This window comes from Oncorhynchus tshawytscha, linkage group LG06 (assembly GCF_018296145.1).
Source record: "Oncorhynchus tshawytscha isolate Ot180627B linkage group LG06, Otsh_v2.0, whole genome shotgun sequence".
In the NCBI taxonomy this organism is placed as follows: Eukaryota; Metazoa; Chordata; class Actinopteri; order Salmoniformes; family Salmonidae; genus Oncorhynchus; species Oncorhynchus tshawytscha.
This window is the reverse complement of record NC_056434.1, coordinates 11,024,688-11,043,344: the sequence shown is the minus strand read 5'-3', so window position 1 is coordinate 11,043,344 and position 18,657 is coordinate 11,024,688. Positions and strand designations below refer to the sequence as shown.

Below are 18,657 nucleotides of genomic sequence, written 5' to 3'. Positions count from 1 at the left end.
ACATAAAAATGTATTCACGCATGACTGTAAGTCGTTAAAAAGCGTTTGCTAAATTGTATATAATATATTGCTCTAAAACATTTCTAGGATGGACCAACTTCTTTCCCTCTCAAGTGCATAGTCATTGGACCTGAGCCAAACTGGTATGGGCAATCTGTTGAAATCACACTGGATGTATTAGACTTTAGAATTGCATTAGGGGACAATTACCTTTGGATTGTGGATTAATGACATGGGGTATCAGTCTACTCAGTGACACCCAGAGAACATTAGCGTTGTAGCTCTTATTGCGGGACTCTGAAACAACTGTGAATGGAGCCACATTTATTGTCAACCTACTATGTGTATTGAACCCTATGAATTTAAACATTCCTTGTTTCCACTTGTATAGGGTGAGTCCGAATCCAACCTCGAGGGACCTGCTCCTCGGAGGGTCTGTCGTAGAGTCTGTAGCAGAGGATGCTACCGTAGGGTCTGCTGGACAAGATGCCAGACGGTTTACAGACCCAGAACCGCTCAAAATGCTTAGGTTTACACTCCTAAATTGTGGTTTGATCCACATCTCGTTTTGCTATATACTAAGGCAAACAACGCTGCTCATTTGCATTTCACATGGGGTTTCTTTTGATTATGGTGCTGATAAGGATCATTATGGGTGTGTTAGGGTTGCGTCAATTCGAATCTGGTATCAGGATAAGAATGACACTGAGTCACCGATTGTATGCTCTGTATTTTTTATTAGCTAAGCAATAAGTGGTAAATGCAATTTTCGTATATACTGGCTCTCTGTCCCACCTCACAGGGCAAACAGAGAACTGACAGGATGTACGTAAACAGTTCTTCTTATACTGTGATAGACATAGTTCCAACCCGTCTGTTGGCCTATCACAGCAGAGGCTGAGCGTAGTTTAGACTTTGCTCAGCCTATCGCAGGCACTCAGACTAGTCCTAATCTCTTGGCGCTTCTTGGAGTCCACCCTCTGTCGATGTATAGATTCTCACTGTTCTGGTGCCATTCCCTAGTTACTGCAACTACTCAGTTCCCGTTATCTGTTATTGTGTTATTCAGTATTTTCTAATTCAATCAAACCTTGTGATGAGCCTCCCCTCCCTGTACCTGATTAATCACAACTTTTTAAGAAACAGCAAGTCACAGCATGTGCTCAATATTGTCACATACAAACACAAGGACAAAGCATCTGCTGGGCTGTTATCTACAGTTTTGCAACATGCAGCAGTCTCAGCATGTTGCTCAGTCCTTCACACACACACACACACACACACACACACACACACACACACACACACACACACACACACACACACACACACACACACACTGCTGTTCAATCAATTCAATCTTACGTGGTATAGTAGTGGGTTATAGAGCATAGACATAAATCCTCACAGTTCACACATTGGAGTTGCTGGCCATACTCTTGGCTGCAGAGTGGTTGGAGGTGAGGCCTCACAGGGTAGTCTGACTCCTGTGCAGCACTGATGAGCTTAAATTAATTTGTGTCTCGGAGCAGACAATATATATAAGAACAGTGTTTAAAAACAAATGGCAAGTTTTGTGGGAAAAGGTGGAGGCAAGGAGGTTCTCAGGTAGGAAAGTGTCATTAAGCTGAGACTGGGACACACAAAGCTCAACAGCAAATTGAAATTGGAAGGAAAACATCCAACTGGGAGGTGTGATCAATGTGGAGACAGTGGAACATATTTCAGAGGCAGCAATATGGGAGGGAAAGGCAGAGTCTGTTATTAGAATTAAGTAATGGTGTTGAAGAGCCAAGCTTAAGTGAACTGCTGAGAAAATCTTCAGGGGATGTAGTTTTTAATTATGTATTTCGTTTCCTTAGGGAGATGAGAATAATGGGTATGATTTAAAAAAAAAAAAAAACCTTCCTCGTCTTTGGTCCACACTCCAGTCCAGTTGTTGATGGTAAATGCACCTTAAAGTTAGTTACCAACCGCCATATAAAATCCATAGAAGAACCCACGCTATCACGCTGTTGTGGTAAGATGGACAATGGCGTTTGAAGCAGGGTGCTGTCCTTTAAAACAAGGAATGAATAGTTTTGGTGCTGGGTTGGATGAGAGGCATGAATACAAAACATTATTTAGGGCATCGGGAGGTTTTCCTTTAACTGTGAACAAAAACAGGAGGTTTTATGTTATTTTGTTCACACTTGGCATTATATTCTCCCGCCAAACTGAACAACAGGACAGGAACACTGGATGCACAACATCACGCTCTGGCAGGACATGGCTGTAACCATCAAGTTTGCTATGAGAAAGTCGTTTTTTCAGTTTGAAGAAATCACATAGATACATTTGACAAACGTTTGCTGTCGATCTGTCATGTCGCAGGCATAAGGTTGTGTTAAAAGTTTGTAGATCACAGATCTGTTTCTGTGGTTGAGTAATAAAACAATTGACCGTACAATCAATCTCGCGCCAAAATCCTCGGAAGAGGGAAGGCCAGCGAGACCCTAGTTTCGCGGGCTGAGGCTAAGCTCCGCTCACAGTTTTGATTGACAGGAATTACAGCCCACCAGAGAGAAATTCAAAATGGTAATAGCCAATAGCGGAAAGAAGGCGGCGACATTCACTGGTTGAAGGAGTCGTATTGATTGAGTCCTCTAAAAACAGTCTACAGAAGAGTTGTGCGTTTGATCTAGAAGTATAGGATTACGTTTTTCACAGTTTAATAAACGTCATATAATTATTTGCATTTGTAAGAAAAGAAAAGAAGAAAAACAGGTAACGTAATGTTTCTTCTTTGGTCAAGTTTACATTTTTTTTTTTGGAAAGTTGCCTAGCTAACTTGGTACAGTGATTGCCTCATTCCAACCAGTTAACTTTTGATAGTGAATTATTAATATTATAATTTCACTCGACAGTTTGCATGGTAACTCACAAGCTAGGTGTACGTGTCCGTGTGTTTTCAATGTAAAGATAATATTTCCTTTGGTTAGCTAAATTGTAGCAACTACAACGTATTAGTTGATGTTGTAGCTAACGTTAACTAGCTAGCTAGGCTAATGTAACGTGGTGTGTTGTCACTGTCGATTAACGTTACTATCAGTATCTGTTACTATGGTGGCTGATAACGTTGTCTATAGTTAGTTACAACATTTCAATGGCTAATCCCATTTACATTCGCTGTTAACCAACGTTAGTATGACTTCTTAGCTAGTTAGTTCTAATTTACTAAGATGCTTGCTTAACGTTAGCTATTGCAAAAAAAAATGTTTGTTTACGACGGCTGAATATGACCGAACTTGTTTATTTAATGTTAGTTAACGTTACTTGTCCACCAGCCGAGAACGAAACTGCGCGTTTTTTTTAATCATAGCTCGCTAATTATTACATTAAATTACCTGATTTAAAATGTTTTTTTTTTAGTTGGTCAATTAAAATAGCTAGGTGCTTGTCAATTGTTTCCCAATATTGTTTGATTCGTTTGTGTAGCAAGCTAACAAGCCAACAATAGTAAGTCTATGTAACTGGTCAAGTATAGTAATAGTAGTCGTTACTGCCACAACAATGTGTAACTCATCCCAGCTGACCCGATAGAACCAGCCTCCTCTCAGCTGAACACAAAGCTTCGCTAGCTAATGTAAAATAAAACGAATTATATATATTTATTTCATACTGTCTACCATAGCAATTCTATTCAAGTTTTGAGCCGGTCAAATATGTGCGCTTGGAACATTGTCAGGAAGCGAAGCCACGTTGTTTGATACAAGCGCTGCCTTCGCGCCAGGATGAGGTCGCAATAGCTGCATTTAAAAGGGTAGGAGTGGCTTACTCACCCAGTTTCCCGCACTGTTAAAATCAGCATGGCATGTTGGTTGAATAATCCCCCAGTCATTGAATGGGATTTGGGGAAGTATTTATTCAAATAAATAATGAATGATTGATCCACTTGATCAATAGTTGGCACAGTAATACTCAAAGGAAAGTTGGAGAAAAACATTGAATAGTGCTGCTTTTGAAGCTCAGATGATGCAATGCTGCCATTAACTCCCAGTTTGGCTCCCCTTTGCACAGGGCAGCTGCAATGTGGATTCAAGTGCGCACCATGGATGGCAAGGAGACCCATCGGATCGACTCCCTGTCCAAACTTACCAAGGTGGACGAGCTGCGCCTCAAGATCTTGGAACTCTTTAAGGTTGACCCAGAGAAGCAGAGGCTTTTCTACCGGGGAAAGCAGGTGGGGCAGATGGATACTTTCCTATTTAATTCCGTTACAACCGTGTTGCTGGGGTCCTTAGTAATCATGTCTGAATGAATATGTTCTGTTTCTGGTCCCAGATGGAGGACGGCCACACAATCTTTGATTACAACGTGGGTTTGAACGACATAGTGCAGCTGCTTGTTAGACAAGCCGCGCCCCCTGCTGCTGTCCTCAAAAGCAAGGACAAAGAGGCCGAGCTGTCCGACTCTGACTCTGGCTGTAGCTCTGCGCAGAGTGAGTCAGACAAGAGCTCCACCCACGGGGAGGCTGAGGTGCAGGCAGCTGGCACCTCCACCCAAACCGACTTGCCAGACCTGGTCGACCCCGGCTTTGGCTGTTACAAGGTAAACACAGGGCGGATCTCTAAAAGCCCTAGTATTTTCTGTACTGGTATCACTTGATGGGGTGAAATTATGCTTTTAACTTAAAATCAAAAATGGCATTTGCGTTAATATTTTGGAGTTATTGAATTGGGGTGGAATATAATAGCTAGTCTTAATTTGAAGTTTGCAAAACATAAGTTTAAAAAATAGTTAATTCAGCAGTGTCTATCAACTTTGTAATTTCCCCCACAGATTAACGAATTTGTTGATGCCAGAGACTTGAACATGGGTGCCTGGTTTGAGGCCCAAATTGTGAACGTTACAAAGACATCTGGAGAGGAGGGCTCTGACACGAAACCCAGCGAAGAGGAAGTTATTCACTACCATGTCAAATATGAAGAGTGAGCATTTTATCGAGTATTTTATATTTAAAGATCGGATGGATAGGTCATGCCTCACTGTTGAATGTTAACCTCTACAAACATGTATAGAAAACATGTGTTCATGTGGAACTTATTGCCGTTTAGTAAAGAGGTGGACCAATGGGGAAATTGATTGGCCATGTCCCAATTATCTCTCCTTCCTCCCAAAAGGTGCACTTGTTCGCTTCCCTTTACTGATTTTTAAAGGAAATGACTGGTATAAGACATTTTGTGTTACTCTCACTAGCCCAGGTCTCCACCCATGTAATGCTTTTAGATTTTGTGTGAAGTAGTGAACGAGTGCACACTTCACAGGGCTCGACATTAACTCTTGTCTGGGACATTTAAAAAAAATATATATTTGTTGGATGACAATATAGATTTAAGTAGTACAAATGGACAAGTAAATTAAAAAAACAAGTTAATCATTGCACAATATCAAACAATTACTTATCAGAATTGGATCAGAGAGCCAACATTGGAATAATATTCAAATCTGTTTTTCATGTAGGCCTACATGTAAAATAAAAAAAACAGTATAAAAAAAAGCCCACAGGACAAATTGTAGGTGATATGCATATTGTCAAAACAATGCAGACATGAGGGAGGCAATTCCATAACACGACAATTGGCAAACGAATTACAAATATCTGTGCTTGATAATTTGTACACTACCATGCCACATTGTTTTGCCTGCCAGTGTGTAAAAACCAGAGGAACATTTGAAATTAACGATTTGTATTACTCCAATGTGCCCCCAGCAATCAAGTCCCTCAGAATTCAAACACTACTTTGGGCTGCTTCTGTTCTATCAGATATGTCAATCAGCTTACAAAAGCCCCATTATGTAGGAAGCACCTGCCGTGTGCATCTGAGCTGAATACTGACACCGCCTCTGTGTGGTCTCTCTAGCTACCCAGAGAATGGTGTGGTGCTGCTGCATTCCAAGGATGTGCGCCCGCGTGCTCGCACTGTCTACCAGTGGCACCAGCTAGAGGTGGGCATGGTGGTCATGGTCAACTTCAACCCCGACGAACCCAAGGAGCGTGGCTACTGGTACGATGCCCAGATCCAGAGGAAGCGGGAGACACGCACCCTGCACGAGATCTACACCAAAATACTGCTCGGGTAATAATTGGTCCTGTTCGTCTCTGCTTTAATAAACAAAAGGAGAGTACATTGTCTCTCATAGCATAATTGATTACTTGTTTTATATTATCTACACGGTATAGATTGCACTTTTGTATTATGTTGATGTCATAGTTTTCCATTGGCCATGTATAGCATTTTGTTTGCACAGTAGTACCATGACGGGTATCCGAAGAGCTTGTGTTTTATTTCAGGGATGCTGGTGACTCTCTCAATGACTGTAGGATCATGTTCTTGACTGAAATTTACAAAATCGAGGAGCCTGGAGCATTGGATGAATCTGGAGTTGGATCTGACAGTCCATTGAAAAGTAAGTTGGAGCTGTTTAGCTGGATTTCATCGGCTGTATTCACTACAGAGCAAACGGAACAAAACTATATATTTTTTTATTTAACTAGGCAAATAAATATTTGCAGTGACGGCCTAGGAACAGTGGGTTAATTGCCTTGTTCAGGGGCAGAAGGACAGATTTTTATCTTGTCAGCTCGGGGATTCGATCTAGCAACCTTTTGGTTACTGGCCCAACGCACTAGGCTTCCTTCCGCACCCTTAAGGGACCTACCTGGATTTGTCCAATAACTTGTTTGTTTTGCTACTGTGCCAAATGTTTTGCACCAGAATCTGACTAATGTATACACCCCTGATGAGCTTTTGAGGCGACTGAAACCACATACACAGTAGGATAGTTATTATTTGTCACATGTGCCGAATACAACCAGTGTAGACATTACTGTGAAATGCTTAGTCTCAATTGTCCTGAACGGTGCAGGGGTCTAAGGCACTGCATCTCACTGCTGGAGGCATCACTACAGACCGTGGTTCAATTCCAGGCTGTATCACAACAGTCTGTGATTGGGAGTCCCATAGGGCGGTGCACAATTGGTTCAGCGTTGTCTTTGTCAATAAGAATTTGTTCTTAACTGACTTGCCTAGTTAAATTAAATAAATAAATAAAATAATTCAGTTTAAGAGTTATATTTATAAAATAAAAGTGACACAATAACGAGGCTATATACAGGGGGTACTGATACCGAGTCAATGTGTGGTGGTATAGGTTAGTTGAGGTAATTTTGTACATGTAGGTATGGGTAATAACCTTGAGTAGTAGCAGTGTACAAAATCAAAGGGGGAGTGTCAATGTAAATAGTCCGGGTGGCCATTTGATTAAATATTCAGCAGTCTTGTGGCTTGGGGGTAGAAGCTGTTAAGGAGCCTTTTGGTCCTAGACTTGGCGTTCCGGTACCGCTTGCTGTGTGGTAGCAGAGAAAACATTCTGACTTGGGTGACTGGAGTCTTTGACAAGTTTTTGGGCCTTCCTCTGACACCCCCTAGTATATAGGTCCAGGGATGAACTGGGCTGTACGCACTACCCCCTGTAGTGCCTTACAACATGGCCAAACCGGAGGTGTTAAGAACATTGAAAACGTGTGTAAATTTATTTTGCAATCATTGCACCCACACTGCTCGCGCACTCCAGAGGAGAACCACGGTCTGACTACAAACTATTCGGTTGACCGTTTTTGGGGCGGCAGTGTAGCCTAGTGGTTAGAGCATTGGACTAGTAACCGGAAGGTTGCAAGTTCAAATCCCCGAGCTGACAAGGTACAAATCTGTTGTTCTGCCCCTGAACAGGCAGTTAACCCACTGTTCCTAGGCCGTCATTGAAAATAAGAATTTGTTCTTAACTGACTTGCCTAGTAAAATAAAGGTTAATAAAAAAAAAGTGTCGATTTAAGTATCGGAGTAGAGGACCTCGGTTGGATGCCGAGCAGTTGCCATACCAGGTGGTGATGCAACTGGTCAGGATGCTCTCAATGGTGCAGCTGTAGATCTTTTTGAGAATCTGGGGACCCATGCCAAATCTTTTCAGTCTCCTGGGGGGGAAAAGGTGATGTCGGCTCTCCCTTTTCCTGTTGTCCACGATCTTCTACTTTGTCTTGCTCACATTGAGGGTGAGGTTGTTGTCCTGGCACCACACGGCCAGGTCTCTGACGTCCTCCCTGTAGGCTGTCTCGTTGTCGGTGATCAGGCTTACTGTTGTCGTCAGCAAACTTAATGATGGTGTTGGAATTGTTTGGCAACGCAGTCGTGGGTGAACAGGGAGTACAGGAGGGGATTAAATACACGCCCCTGTGTTGAGGATCAGCGTGGCGAATGTGTTGCTGCGTACCCTTACCACCTGGGGGAGGCCTGTCAGGAAGTCCAGGATCCAGTTGCAGAGGGAGGTGTTTAGTCCCAGGGTCCTTAGCTTAGTCATGAGCTTTGTGGGCACTGTGGTGTTGAATGCTGAACTGTAGTCAATGAACAGCATTCTCACATAGGTATTCCATTTGTCCAGGTGGGAAAGGAAGATTGTGTCATCTGTTGGGGTGGTATGTGGATCTCGGGTTTCTGTAATGATGGTGTTGTGAGCCATGACCAGCCTTTCAAAGCACTTCATGGCTACTGACGTGAGTGCTACGGGGCGCTTGAAACATGTTGGTATTAGACTCGGACAGGGAGAGGTTGAAAATGTCAGCGAAGATGCTTGCCAGTTAGTCCACGCATGCTTTGAGAACATGTCCTGGTAATGCATCTGGCCCTGTGGCTTTGAATGTTGACCCGTTTTAAAAGTCTTACTCACATCGGCTACCGAGAGCGTTATCACACAGTCGTCCGGAACAGCTGGTGCTCATGTATGCTTCAGTGTTGCTTGCCTCAAACAAGCATAAAAGGCATTTAGCTCGTCTGGTAGGCTCGTGTCAATGGGCAGCTCGTGGCTGGGTTTCTCTTTGTAATCTATAATAGTTTGCAAGCCTTGCCACATCCAACAAGCGTCAGAGCCAGTGTAAGGGGAATTCAATCTTAGTCCTGTATTGACACTTTGCCTGTTTGATGGTTCATCTAGTTCCGGATTAGTGTCCCGCTCCTTGAAAGCGGCGGCTCTAACCTTTTAGCTCGGTGCGGATGTTCCCTGTAATCCATGGCTTCTGGTTGGAATATGTACGTACGGTCACTGGGGACGACGTCGTCGACGTACTCATTGATGAAGCCGGTGACTGAGGGGGCATCCAAAGCCATTGGATGAATCTCGTAACATATTCCAGTATGTGCTAGCAAAACGTTCCTAAAGTGTAGCATCCGCATCAGCTGACTGTTTCCGTATTGAGCGAGTCACTGGTACTTCCTGCTTTAATTATTGCTTTTAAGCACAAATCGGGAGGATAGAATTATGGTCAGATTTGCGTGATGGAGAGCTTTGTATGCGTCTGTGTTTGGAGTAAAGGTGGTCTAGGATTTTCTTTTCCCTGGTTGCACATGTGACATGCGGGTAGCAATGGGGTAAAAAGGGTTGAAGTTTGCCTGCATTAAAGTCCCCGGCCACTAGGAGCACCGCGTCTGGGCGGTAATTTATTTTTGTTTGCTTATGGCCTTATACAGCTTGTTGAGTGCAGTCTTAGTGCCAGCATCCGTTTGTAAATTGAAGTATCAACACATTTTATACACTGGTGTAAATAATTGACCTGCACTCAATACACAGATGCAGTGATAGCGCAGTATTCTATTTTGTCACAAATGGCCTACGTGTTTAGTCTGTTCTCGTGTAGGGTCCGTGCATTTATCAGCCTGATTTTCATGAAGGATTAGGATACATGTAAATCACATGCAGAGTTGCAAATGTTCTGCAGGCTGAAATTAGGTTATAGTTCAATGTTGGAGGCAGATGCATACACATACTATTGTTACCATAGAGACTGGGATTAATCTTGACATGCTTCGCTATCCAGCACGAGATTCATTTTTAGTTATGATGGCTGCACAAATCAATATGTTCTTAGTTTTTTTTTTACAAAGTGCTGACTGAGCATATTTAGTTTGCTTGTGCAGATTCATCCAAAACACTGGTTGTAACTGGAATTGCCAGGCAAACGAAAAAGGAGAGCATTTGATAATTTCAATCAAAGATGAACCCAGTTTAATACTAGAATTTAGGGAAATTCCTTCAATAGCATAGAAAATATCTCACTGGCCTCTTAGAGACAGGCCCTTTAGTCTAATACAGGGCTCTCTAACCCTGTTCCTGGAGAGCTACAGTCCTGTAGGTTTTCACTCCAACCATTATCAAGCCTACCTGATTTCTAATAATTACCTGGTTTATAAGCTGAATCATGTTAGTTACAACCTACAGGAGGGTAACTCCAGGAACAGGGTTGGTGAGCCCTGGTCTAATCAGACGGTATCAAATGTTCTCTAAACATCAGCCTGAGAGGCTTGTATGAAGTTAAAACAATACTGTGACTTTGTAAGCTGCTACAGAATCACGTTGTTCATAATGTCATCAATACTATAACATTCAGTGTGTCCTTGTGCCTTCAGTAACTGACGTCAATCACTATCAGATGATATGAGAACAACCCATAACATTCAGTATCAAGTCTAGTGACCATCAACCCCAACACACATCACTGTCACAAACAGAACACTGGAAATCTTGTGTGTTGCAGAAAGGGGAAGCGTGTGGATATGCTAAGCATTGTGAATTATTTTTAATTAAATATGAACTTTATTCATCTTAAATATTCCCAGTACACACACACACACACATGCATCTCCTACTGAAGGGTTTACAGTACTCATCTTGACGTTTACAAGTCAACGGGCTGACATTGTCTTCGCTCCTGTTTTTACTCCAGGGTCAAACGGACCCGAGTGCAAACACTGCAAAGATGACCTCAAAAAGAACTGCCGCTGGTGCAACTGCCACGTTTGCGGTGTGAAGCAGGACCCTGACAAGCAGCTGCTGTGTGACGAGTGTGACATGGCCTTCCACATCTACTGCCTTAACCCCCCACTGACCAGCCTCCCCGATGATGATGACTGGTAAGTATACTACAGTACTGATGTCTGTGCTGGCAGTCTGTCTGGCCAGTGCCCCCTTCTAGAGCTGCTTTTGTGACTGTCTTAGTCATGCCATTGATTCAGATGGCACTTGAAGCATGTTTCTAAATGGAGTTTGATGTGATTTCAGGCTGTTTATTTGGCAAATTTGAATTTAGTATTAATCATTAGTTTCTTTCTACTGTGAGCTGTACTGTCCAAATTACTTGGAAGAAAAAAGTCTCTGCACAGAGAACACCCACCGGTGCTGGTGTTGCTCCCCTTGGTCTCCATATCTGTGCTACAGTGAAGTGTGGTCTGTAACCTCTGCATTGGGGGAGTTGTCTTCTCTCCGACATGTATTCAGCAGACCAGAACAACATTCTCCATGCCCATATTAACACTACACGAGCCATGCAGTGGCTTTATACTGCATTTTTGATGTCCTATTCCCTGCTTGCTCTAACCTCTATTTATCTAGGTATTGTCCCGAGTGCCGCAACGATGTCAGTGAAGTGGTCCTAGCAGGAGAGAAACTCAAGGACAGCAAGAAGAAATCCAAGATGGCGTCCGCTAGCTCAACCAGCCAGCGAGACTGGGGAAAGGTAAGCACATTGAGGAATGTTGATGGGTGGATCTACCTCTTAGTGAAATAGCAGAGGTGTAATGATGGGTCCTGAGACATCATACACCCAGTTACCCTTCTGAACTTTTTGTTGTTAGTTTAGTAAACTGTGTATACACAAGTGTTTTTACACGACCTCTTCTCCTATCAGGGCATGGCTTGTGTCGGCCGCAGCAAGCAGTGCACCATCGTGCCCTCAAACCACTACGGCCCAGTCCCTGGCGTCCCCGTTGGAAGTATTTGGAAGTTCAGGGTCCAGGTGAGTCACTTCTGTTTGCAACAGGCTGGAAAGGAAAGTCACAACTGCAGTAACTGTCAAAGGGAGTCATGTGGGTGGTGAATGTGGATTTGATTGAATGAACCCCTTAAGGTTTGTTGCGATGGCTGTCGGTCCTAGTAGGTTGTTCTCTGACATTAAGCACTGTGTACAGGTGAGTGAGTCTGGTTGCCACAGGCCACATGTAGCTGGGATCCATGGGAGGAGCAACGATGGATCTTACTCCCTAGTGCTGGCAGGGGGTTATGAAGACGACCAGGTACATAGGCTCTCTTCCATATTTTTCCTTTACTACATGTGCCCATAATGTACATAGTTAAAAAAGTAAATGGGAGATTAAGTGACTAGATGTAACGGAATGCTGTGAACACCTTAAGCATTAGAAGTCACTGTGCAAATTCTGGTTTTCAATTGGTTCCCAGGATAATGGCAACGAGTTCACCTACACCGGCTCAGGAGGACGAGACCTGTCTGGCAACAAGAGGACAGCCGAACAGTCGTGTGATCAGAAGCTCACCAATATGAACAGGTAAGTCTCTGCACAGAAAACACCCACTGGTGCTGGTCTACCTCCCCTGGTCTCCATATCTGTGCTACAGTGAAGTGTTGTATGTTTCCTCTTCTCCTACATGTATTCATCAGACCAGCACAACTTTCCCCATGCCACTATTAACGCTCTGTGTGATAGTGGTTTGAATGAGGTTGGAATTTAGTGGAAGCCTGGGCTTTGCATGTCTTTGCCTCGAGCTTTAGGTTGACTGTTTTTAACAATCATGACCTGTTCTAACAATTCACCTTTTATTGTATTCAGTATTATTCAAGTAGGACATCTTATTTGCTGTTTAAACTGTCTGTAATGTATTTTGAGTGGATTATTCACTGCCATCCACAATTTGATTATCGTTTGAATGACCCAATCCTCATTTGCTTGTATGACCCAGAGCTCTGGCTCTGAACTGCAACGCGTCGGTGAACGAGAAGGACGGGGCCGAGGCCAAAGACTGGAAGGCAGGCAAGCCGGTCAGGGTGGTGCGCAGCTCCAAGGGCCGCAAGCATAGCAAGTTCAGCCCTGAAGACGGCAACAGATACGACGGCATCTACAAGGTGGGAATGCCCAGGCGTGAAATGAGGATGTTGAATTTCAAAATGAAAATACTGTGTATTGTTACACCCGTAGCAATTCACAAGCCTGCATACTTTGTCTTGTCCTGTGGTTCCATGTTGACTGAACAAATTCACTCATCTCTTCCAGGTGGTGAAATACTGGCCAGAGAAAGGCAAGTCCGGCTTCCTGGTCTGGAGGTACCTGCTCAAACGAAACGACGACGAGCCAGCGCCATGGACCAGGGATGGCAAGGAACGCATCAAGAAACTGGGACTCACAATGCAGGTAGACGCACAGATTATCCTTTTAACTGCAGCTCGGGCCACTATGCCTTTCTATAACTTGTTTTGATGAGTCTACATCCTTTTGATATTTTGTAGTATCCTGAGGGCTATCTGGAGGCCCAGACTGCCAAGGAGAAGGAGAAGGAAAACAAGAAGGAAAATGAGGTGACTGAAACACCCACCAAAGGAAAGCGGAAGAGAAAGTCTCAGTCTAATGGTGGGTACTTTGTCAAAGTAGCTGCAGAATTAGCTATAGCCACACAAAATAAATTGGTAGCATTCAAATTTCCAACAGAATACAGGTGCAAATGGTTAATGAACACTTCTCACTTTTACAATCACGAGTGGTATTGACCCTGGAGTAAGTTCTAAATGGGTGTCCATCTTTTTCTCCCAACCTTCTGTATCCTTATGCTACCTGGCCTAACCTCTTTTGTAGCTGAAGAGAAGTTGTCACCAACCAAGGGAACTCCCAAGAAGATGAAAGTTGAGGCTTATAAACTGACCAAAGAACAGAAGGCTTGGGTCAAGGGTGACGAGTCCAACAGGAAGCTGTGGGGTGAAGCCATGGAGTCTCTGGCCCTTGGCCCGGTACGTCAGATTTCACACCATTGGGATTAATTTATTTACCCTTATCCAGATAAAATGTCATCCTTTCTCAATGAGACTAATGCAAAGCCAATGACTCTTGATATGAACATCTGAAGCTTTAAAACCAGGCAAGCATTGATGTTAATGCTTTATCTTTTGATTGTCATCACTGGTGGTGGACTGAGCATTGTCTTTATGCTATGTCCATTGAAGGGCTGATAGAAAGCATTAGAATGTGTAACATGACTTGGTTTTGCAGCTTCTGCTTTTCCATGTCATTCTCCTCACCATGGGTTTGGATACTAGGTACTTAACAGTTTACTTTTGCTTTCCCAGAAATTCCTGAACAAAGTTGAGGAAGTCTTCTCATGTATATGCTGCCAGGAAGTGGTCTTTCAACCTATCACCACTGAGTGCCAACACAATGTCTGCAGGGTAAGTTTATCTTCTTTGCTAGCTTTGACATTTTGCCTTTGTCCATTTTGAGAGCAAGAAAAGTAGACAAAAGATTGAAAGTTGCACTTTTCCTTTTTATAGGAATGCCTTCAGCGGTCTTTCAAGGCAGAGGTGTACTCATGCCCGGCATGTAGGCACGATCTGGGGAAAAACAACCCAATGACTGTCAACAATCCCCTCCAAGCCATTCTCAACCAGTTCTTCCCAGGATACAGCAGTGGACGGTGATAACTTGTTCCACATGCTTGACGAGCATGGAGACAACATGAACTATGAGGGAAGTTAAGCATTTCAGTAAAGACAAATAATAACTTTTCCTAATATATTTTACAAATGTAACACTGTCTGTTTGGCGAAATGCCACCCCCTCTTCTCTGGTCCTATGTCATTAACTGTAGTTGATGTAATTAAACTGCCTTGATCAAATGTATCTGTAACATTAATGTTCTTCTGTTAACAATGCATTTTAACTTGAACTGCCAAAATTAATACACAAGTCTAATTCCTTCAAGCACATGTCTATCTGCTCTAACAAAAAAAACACATGTTAATCAATTGCATACACTTTTATTTAGGAAACACTCCCTTATTGAATGTATTTTATTCTAAGTTTGATGTCCAATAGAACTGGCCTGAACTCATGTTTTTCTTAAGCGAAGCACAACTGAAATCTGTTAGCGACCCCATTTAAACTATTTTATTTTAAGTGTCGGTATGGATTTGATATTGCAACCCCCCTCGCCCCCAAGTTATTTTTTAAATGTTTATAGAAATTACTTGTCATGGTGGCTGTGAGGGTCATTTCAGTAACAAATGTACTCGTTGTTTTGTGTGTTTATTACTCTTTTTTTACAAAAGTTTTTTTAACATTTATTTTCCCATGTGTAATCTGGAGTTAGTGAACATTTGATTAATTTGAGGGGAATCTATACCTTTCACTAATCTATACAATTATTGACTTTTGTTCCAATTTATTGTCATAATTATCCCTTGTTAATTGTCAAATGTACGTCACCTTAATCCTTTAACTGCTGTCGAAGCACACTGTTTCTGAACAAGCCCAAAGATGTCATGTGTAACCTTTACTGTTGTGCACAATTTCTGTTTAGGTGTCCCACAAAATGCTTTTGATTCAAGGCAGGGCTATAGAACACGTAAAACACCTAGCTCTGTTAAACTTTTCTCTGGTGGTTCAACAGGAAATATAAGACCCAGAATTGAAATTTTGCTCAGTTTTATGTTTCTGCTTGTTCTTTTCCAGTATTGCAAAATGAATGCCAGTGGCTGCAGATGTTAGTAATACCTCAAATTTGCATAAACTGGAAATGTATATTTTCTAAAATTGTATATTTTTAGAATTGTTTTTTGATATGTAGTATTAGAAGTTACTTGCTTGCACATGTTTTTACCAAGTGCAGAATTTTCCAATAAACCTTTTTATAAAATGGAAATTTGAAATGTTACTTTTTCGCTAACAAAGGATGTAATGGTGCCTTTTTGTCCTAGGTGTCAGTTTTATGACCAGTCTTGTAAGAATAAAATGTGCAGATATTTATGTATGTCCATTTTAGAATGTATTTGAAACACTTAAATTGACTCCAGTCACCCTAGCCATAGACTGTTCTCTCTGCTACAGCACTGTAAGCTTCTAAACAGCTTGTACCCCCAAGCCATAAAACTCCTGTCTAATCAAACGGCTACCCAGACTATTTGCACTGCCCCCTCCCCCTCCCGTTTTTACACGGCTGCTACTCTTAGCTATGTACATATTGCCTCAACTAACCGGTACCACCATACATTGGAAATCATATTTAATATACGGCCTCATGTTACATTTTTTTGAGCAAGCATTGCCTGAAATCCATGTTATTGGTTTTGGTTATTAGAACATTTACACGTATTTCTTTGTTGCAAAGTATACTACACTGTTTCTAAGAACATGGCCACATTTGGATCAACAGAACATTCCTTAAAATAAAACAGTTCCGAGGACTTCTGTAGTACAAGTTCCCATTTTGGTTGTTTCCACTAGTTACCACAGACACAAAGTCAGTTTGCTTTCGTAAAAATATGAAAACAATTTGCTTGTTGGTTTTCTATTTTAAGCGTTAGCCATACGGTTAGCATTGTGTTCAAATTTAGGGTTAAGATTAGGTTTGAAATCCGATATTAGGAAAATAGATTGTAGAAAGAGGCGGGGTTTATGACTTTGTGGCTGGGGTAACTAGTGACGACCCCAATCTTGGAACCATTTTCGTTTTGATATCGTAAAATGACGCTTCCTGGAGGTTAACCCTTTTCACAACCGGAAAATGTGCTGCCCAGTTCGTTCTGCCTTATTGGTTCATATAGCAATCTATCAACGAGGTCATCCAAACAAATCCACAGAACGCATCCAGTGAACGCCTACAAACCTAATCTGGCCAATCACTGAGCTGAAACGTCGTGAAGGAGGCGTGAGGCCTAGCTCTCCTGTATGCAACCAGCTAGCTAAAGCTCTAAAAGATAATCGATCGTGTGTGGATTTTATAAAACGTGAAACATCGATTGAGTGAAATAAAGAAAAGGAACATATTTTGCTGCAGGAGGTAATGTTGAATGATTTGCTTTTTTTGGGGGGGCTCAAATGCACCTAGATACGTGTTATTTCCGATGTGATCTAAACAGTTGTAGCTAGCTAGTTAGCCAGCGACGGTGCCTGTTTTGTTGACTTGTATGGATGGAGTGGGGGAAGGCAGCCTGCGAGCGGAGGACTGGCTGTCAAAACTCCCAAAACGGCCATTCTCGACAGTTGAAATTGGTGTTCGCTTACAACTATTATTAACTAGCTACGTTAACTACATAACATTTCGTCACGTTTCTAGGCGCGGGCTAACTTAACTAGTTTTAATTGCATACATCGGACACCCATATAGCTAGCATGCAGTGCTGACATAAGTGACACTAACGTTACACAGTCGTTTTTTGATCGATCCAAAGCATGCACTATTTTCCTAGCTTAGTAGCTACTGTTAATTCTGAATATCGAGTTTGCTTGCTAGCTGCCTGTGTCACGACGGTCAGCATACGCTTGCAGGCGAACAATTAACTTACTGTAACTAGTTTAGCTGCGAAACACTTCGTTACCTAAGTTACTTTTTCGTAACAGGTTTGAAAAAATTACGCAGCAGGTTAGGATACTGAGGTTAAGGTTGGGGAAATGGTTAGCGAAAATGCTGTCCTAACCTGCGCCGAAAATCACTTTGTGCTTGCTAACATTACCTTGAAATACTTGCTAGAAATGCTACAAATACTTTGAGCGTTATTCCTGTGAGTTTACAGTTGAGTAATTTAGCAGACACTCTTATCCAGAGTGATTTACAGTAGTGAGTGCATACATTTTCCTATTTGTTGGTACTGGTCCCCAATGGGAATCGAACCCACACCCCTGGCGTTACAGGTGCCATGCTCTACCAACTGAGCCACACGGTAAAATGCATGGTGAATAGCTAGTGGGATCAATGTACCAGTTTTATCAGTGTACTAATACAATTGCTAGTTTCAGTTTGTGTAGCTAGTCAGATATTGGCTAAGTTCCCCTGTCTTTGTTTTTGACAAAGCCAGCTGTATACTGTCTACGTGCGTCCTGCCATAGTTTTATGTATCACTCAGAAGTGTATAAAAGAGTGAATTTAAGAACACATGTATTACTCAGTTTAAAGACCCTTGGAGAGGTGAAACAATAAGTAAAATAAGGTAAGAATTTAAATGCTAAAATGTAGGCAATAAAATCAGTGCGTGAAGAACTGACAGGATAGACCAGTGTTTTTGATATTGGATTTTAAATGTTTTTCTAATAACATTGGGTATTATATTAGTACCAGTCAAAAGTTTGGACACGTACTCATTCCAGGGTTTTTACTGTTTTTTACATTGTAAAATAATAGTGAAGACATCAAAACTATGAAATAACACATGGAATCAAATTGAAATATATTTTAGATTCTTCAAAGTAGCCACCCTTTGCCAGCTTTGCACACGTTTGGCATTCTCTCAACCAGATCATGAGGTAGTCACTTGGAATGCATTTCAATTAACAGATGTGCCTTGTTAAAAGTACATTTGTGGAATTTCTTTCCTTAATGCATTTGAGCCAATCAGTTGTGTTGTGACAAGGTAGGGGGGTATACAGAAGATAGCCCTATTTGGTAAAAGACCCAAGTCCATTATGGCAAGAACAGCTCAAATAAACAGAGAAAGAACAGTCCATAATTACTTTAAGACACGAAGGTCAGTCAATCTGGAAAATTTTAAGAGCTTTATAAGTTTATAAGAGCTTTAAG

General features: G+C 42.1%; 2 protein-coding genes across 2 annotated transcripts in view; both read left to right on the top strand.

Annotated features, from left to right (window-relative positions):
• Window positions 1-2,608: 2,608 nt before the first annotated feature.
• On the top strand, window positions 2,609-15,784 carry uhrf1 (ubiquitin-like with PHD and ring finger domains 1). The gene is made up of 17 exons (XM_024422901.2): window positions 2,609-2,766; window positions 4,060-4,222; window positions 4,324-4,590; window positions 4,822-4,970; window positions 5,904-6,119; window positions 6,335-6,450; window positions 10,814-11,000; window positions 11,479-11,602; window positions 11,774-11,881; window positions 12,054-12,158; window positions 12,322-12,428; window positions 12,841-13,003; window positions 13,152-13,289; window positions 13,385-13,505; window positions 13,728-13,879; window positions 14,216-14,314; window positions 14,417-15,784. Exons 2-17 carry the CDS (start codon window positions 4,070-4,072, stop codon window positions 14,561-14,563), a joined length of 2,352 nt encoding a protein of 783 aa, XP_024278669.1. The 5' UTR covers window positions 2,609-2,766; window positions 4,060-4,069; the 3' UTR covers window positions 14,564-15,784.
• A 982-nt stretch (window positions 15,785-16,766) lies between these two features.
• The window catches only part of LOC112252020 (lysine-specific demethylase 4B-like), an 85,095-nt gene continuing 83,204 nt past the window's right edge, over window positions 16,767-18,657 (top strand). The window contains exon 1 of the mRNA XM_042322953.1: window positions 16,767-16,923. The gene's annotated coding sequence lies outside the window, so the exon portion shown is untranslated. The remainder of the gene's footprint in view (window positions 16,924-18,657) is intronic.

What these genes read in the sequence shown, in the direction of transcription:
- uhrf1 (XM_024422901.2), top strand. Translation starts at nt 4,070, where the DNA reads ATGTGGATTCAAGTGCGCACCATGGATGGCAAGGAGACCCATCGGATC. An exon ending in GATACGACGGCATCTACAAG is followed by an intron (nt 13,004 to 13,151) that starts GTGGGAATGCCC and finishes CATCTCTTCCAG; the next exon opens with GTGGTGAAATACTGGCCAGA. An exon ending in GCCAACACAATGTCTGCAGG is followed by an intron (nt 14,315 to 14,416) that starts GTAAGTTTATCT and finishes TCCTTTTTATAG; the next exon opens with GAATGCCTTCAGCGGTCTTT.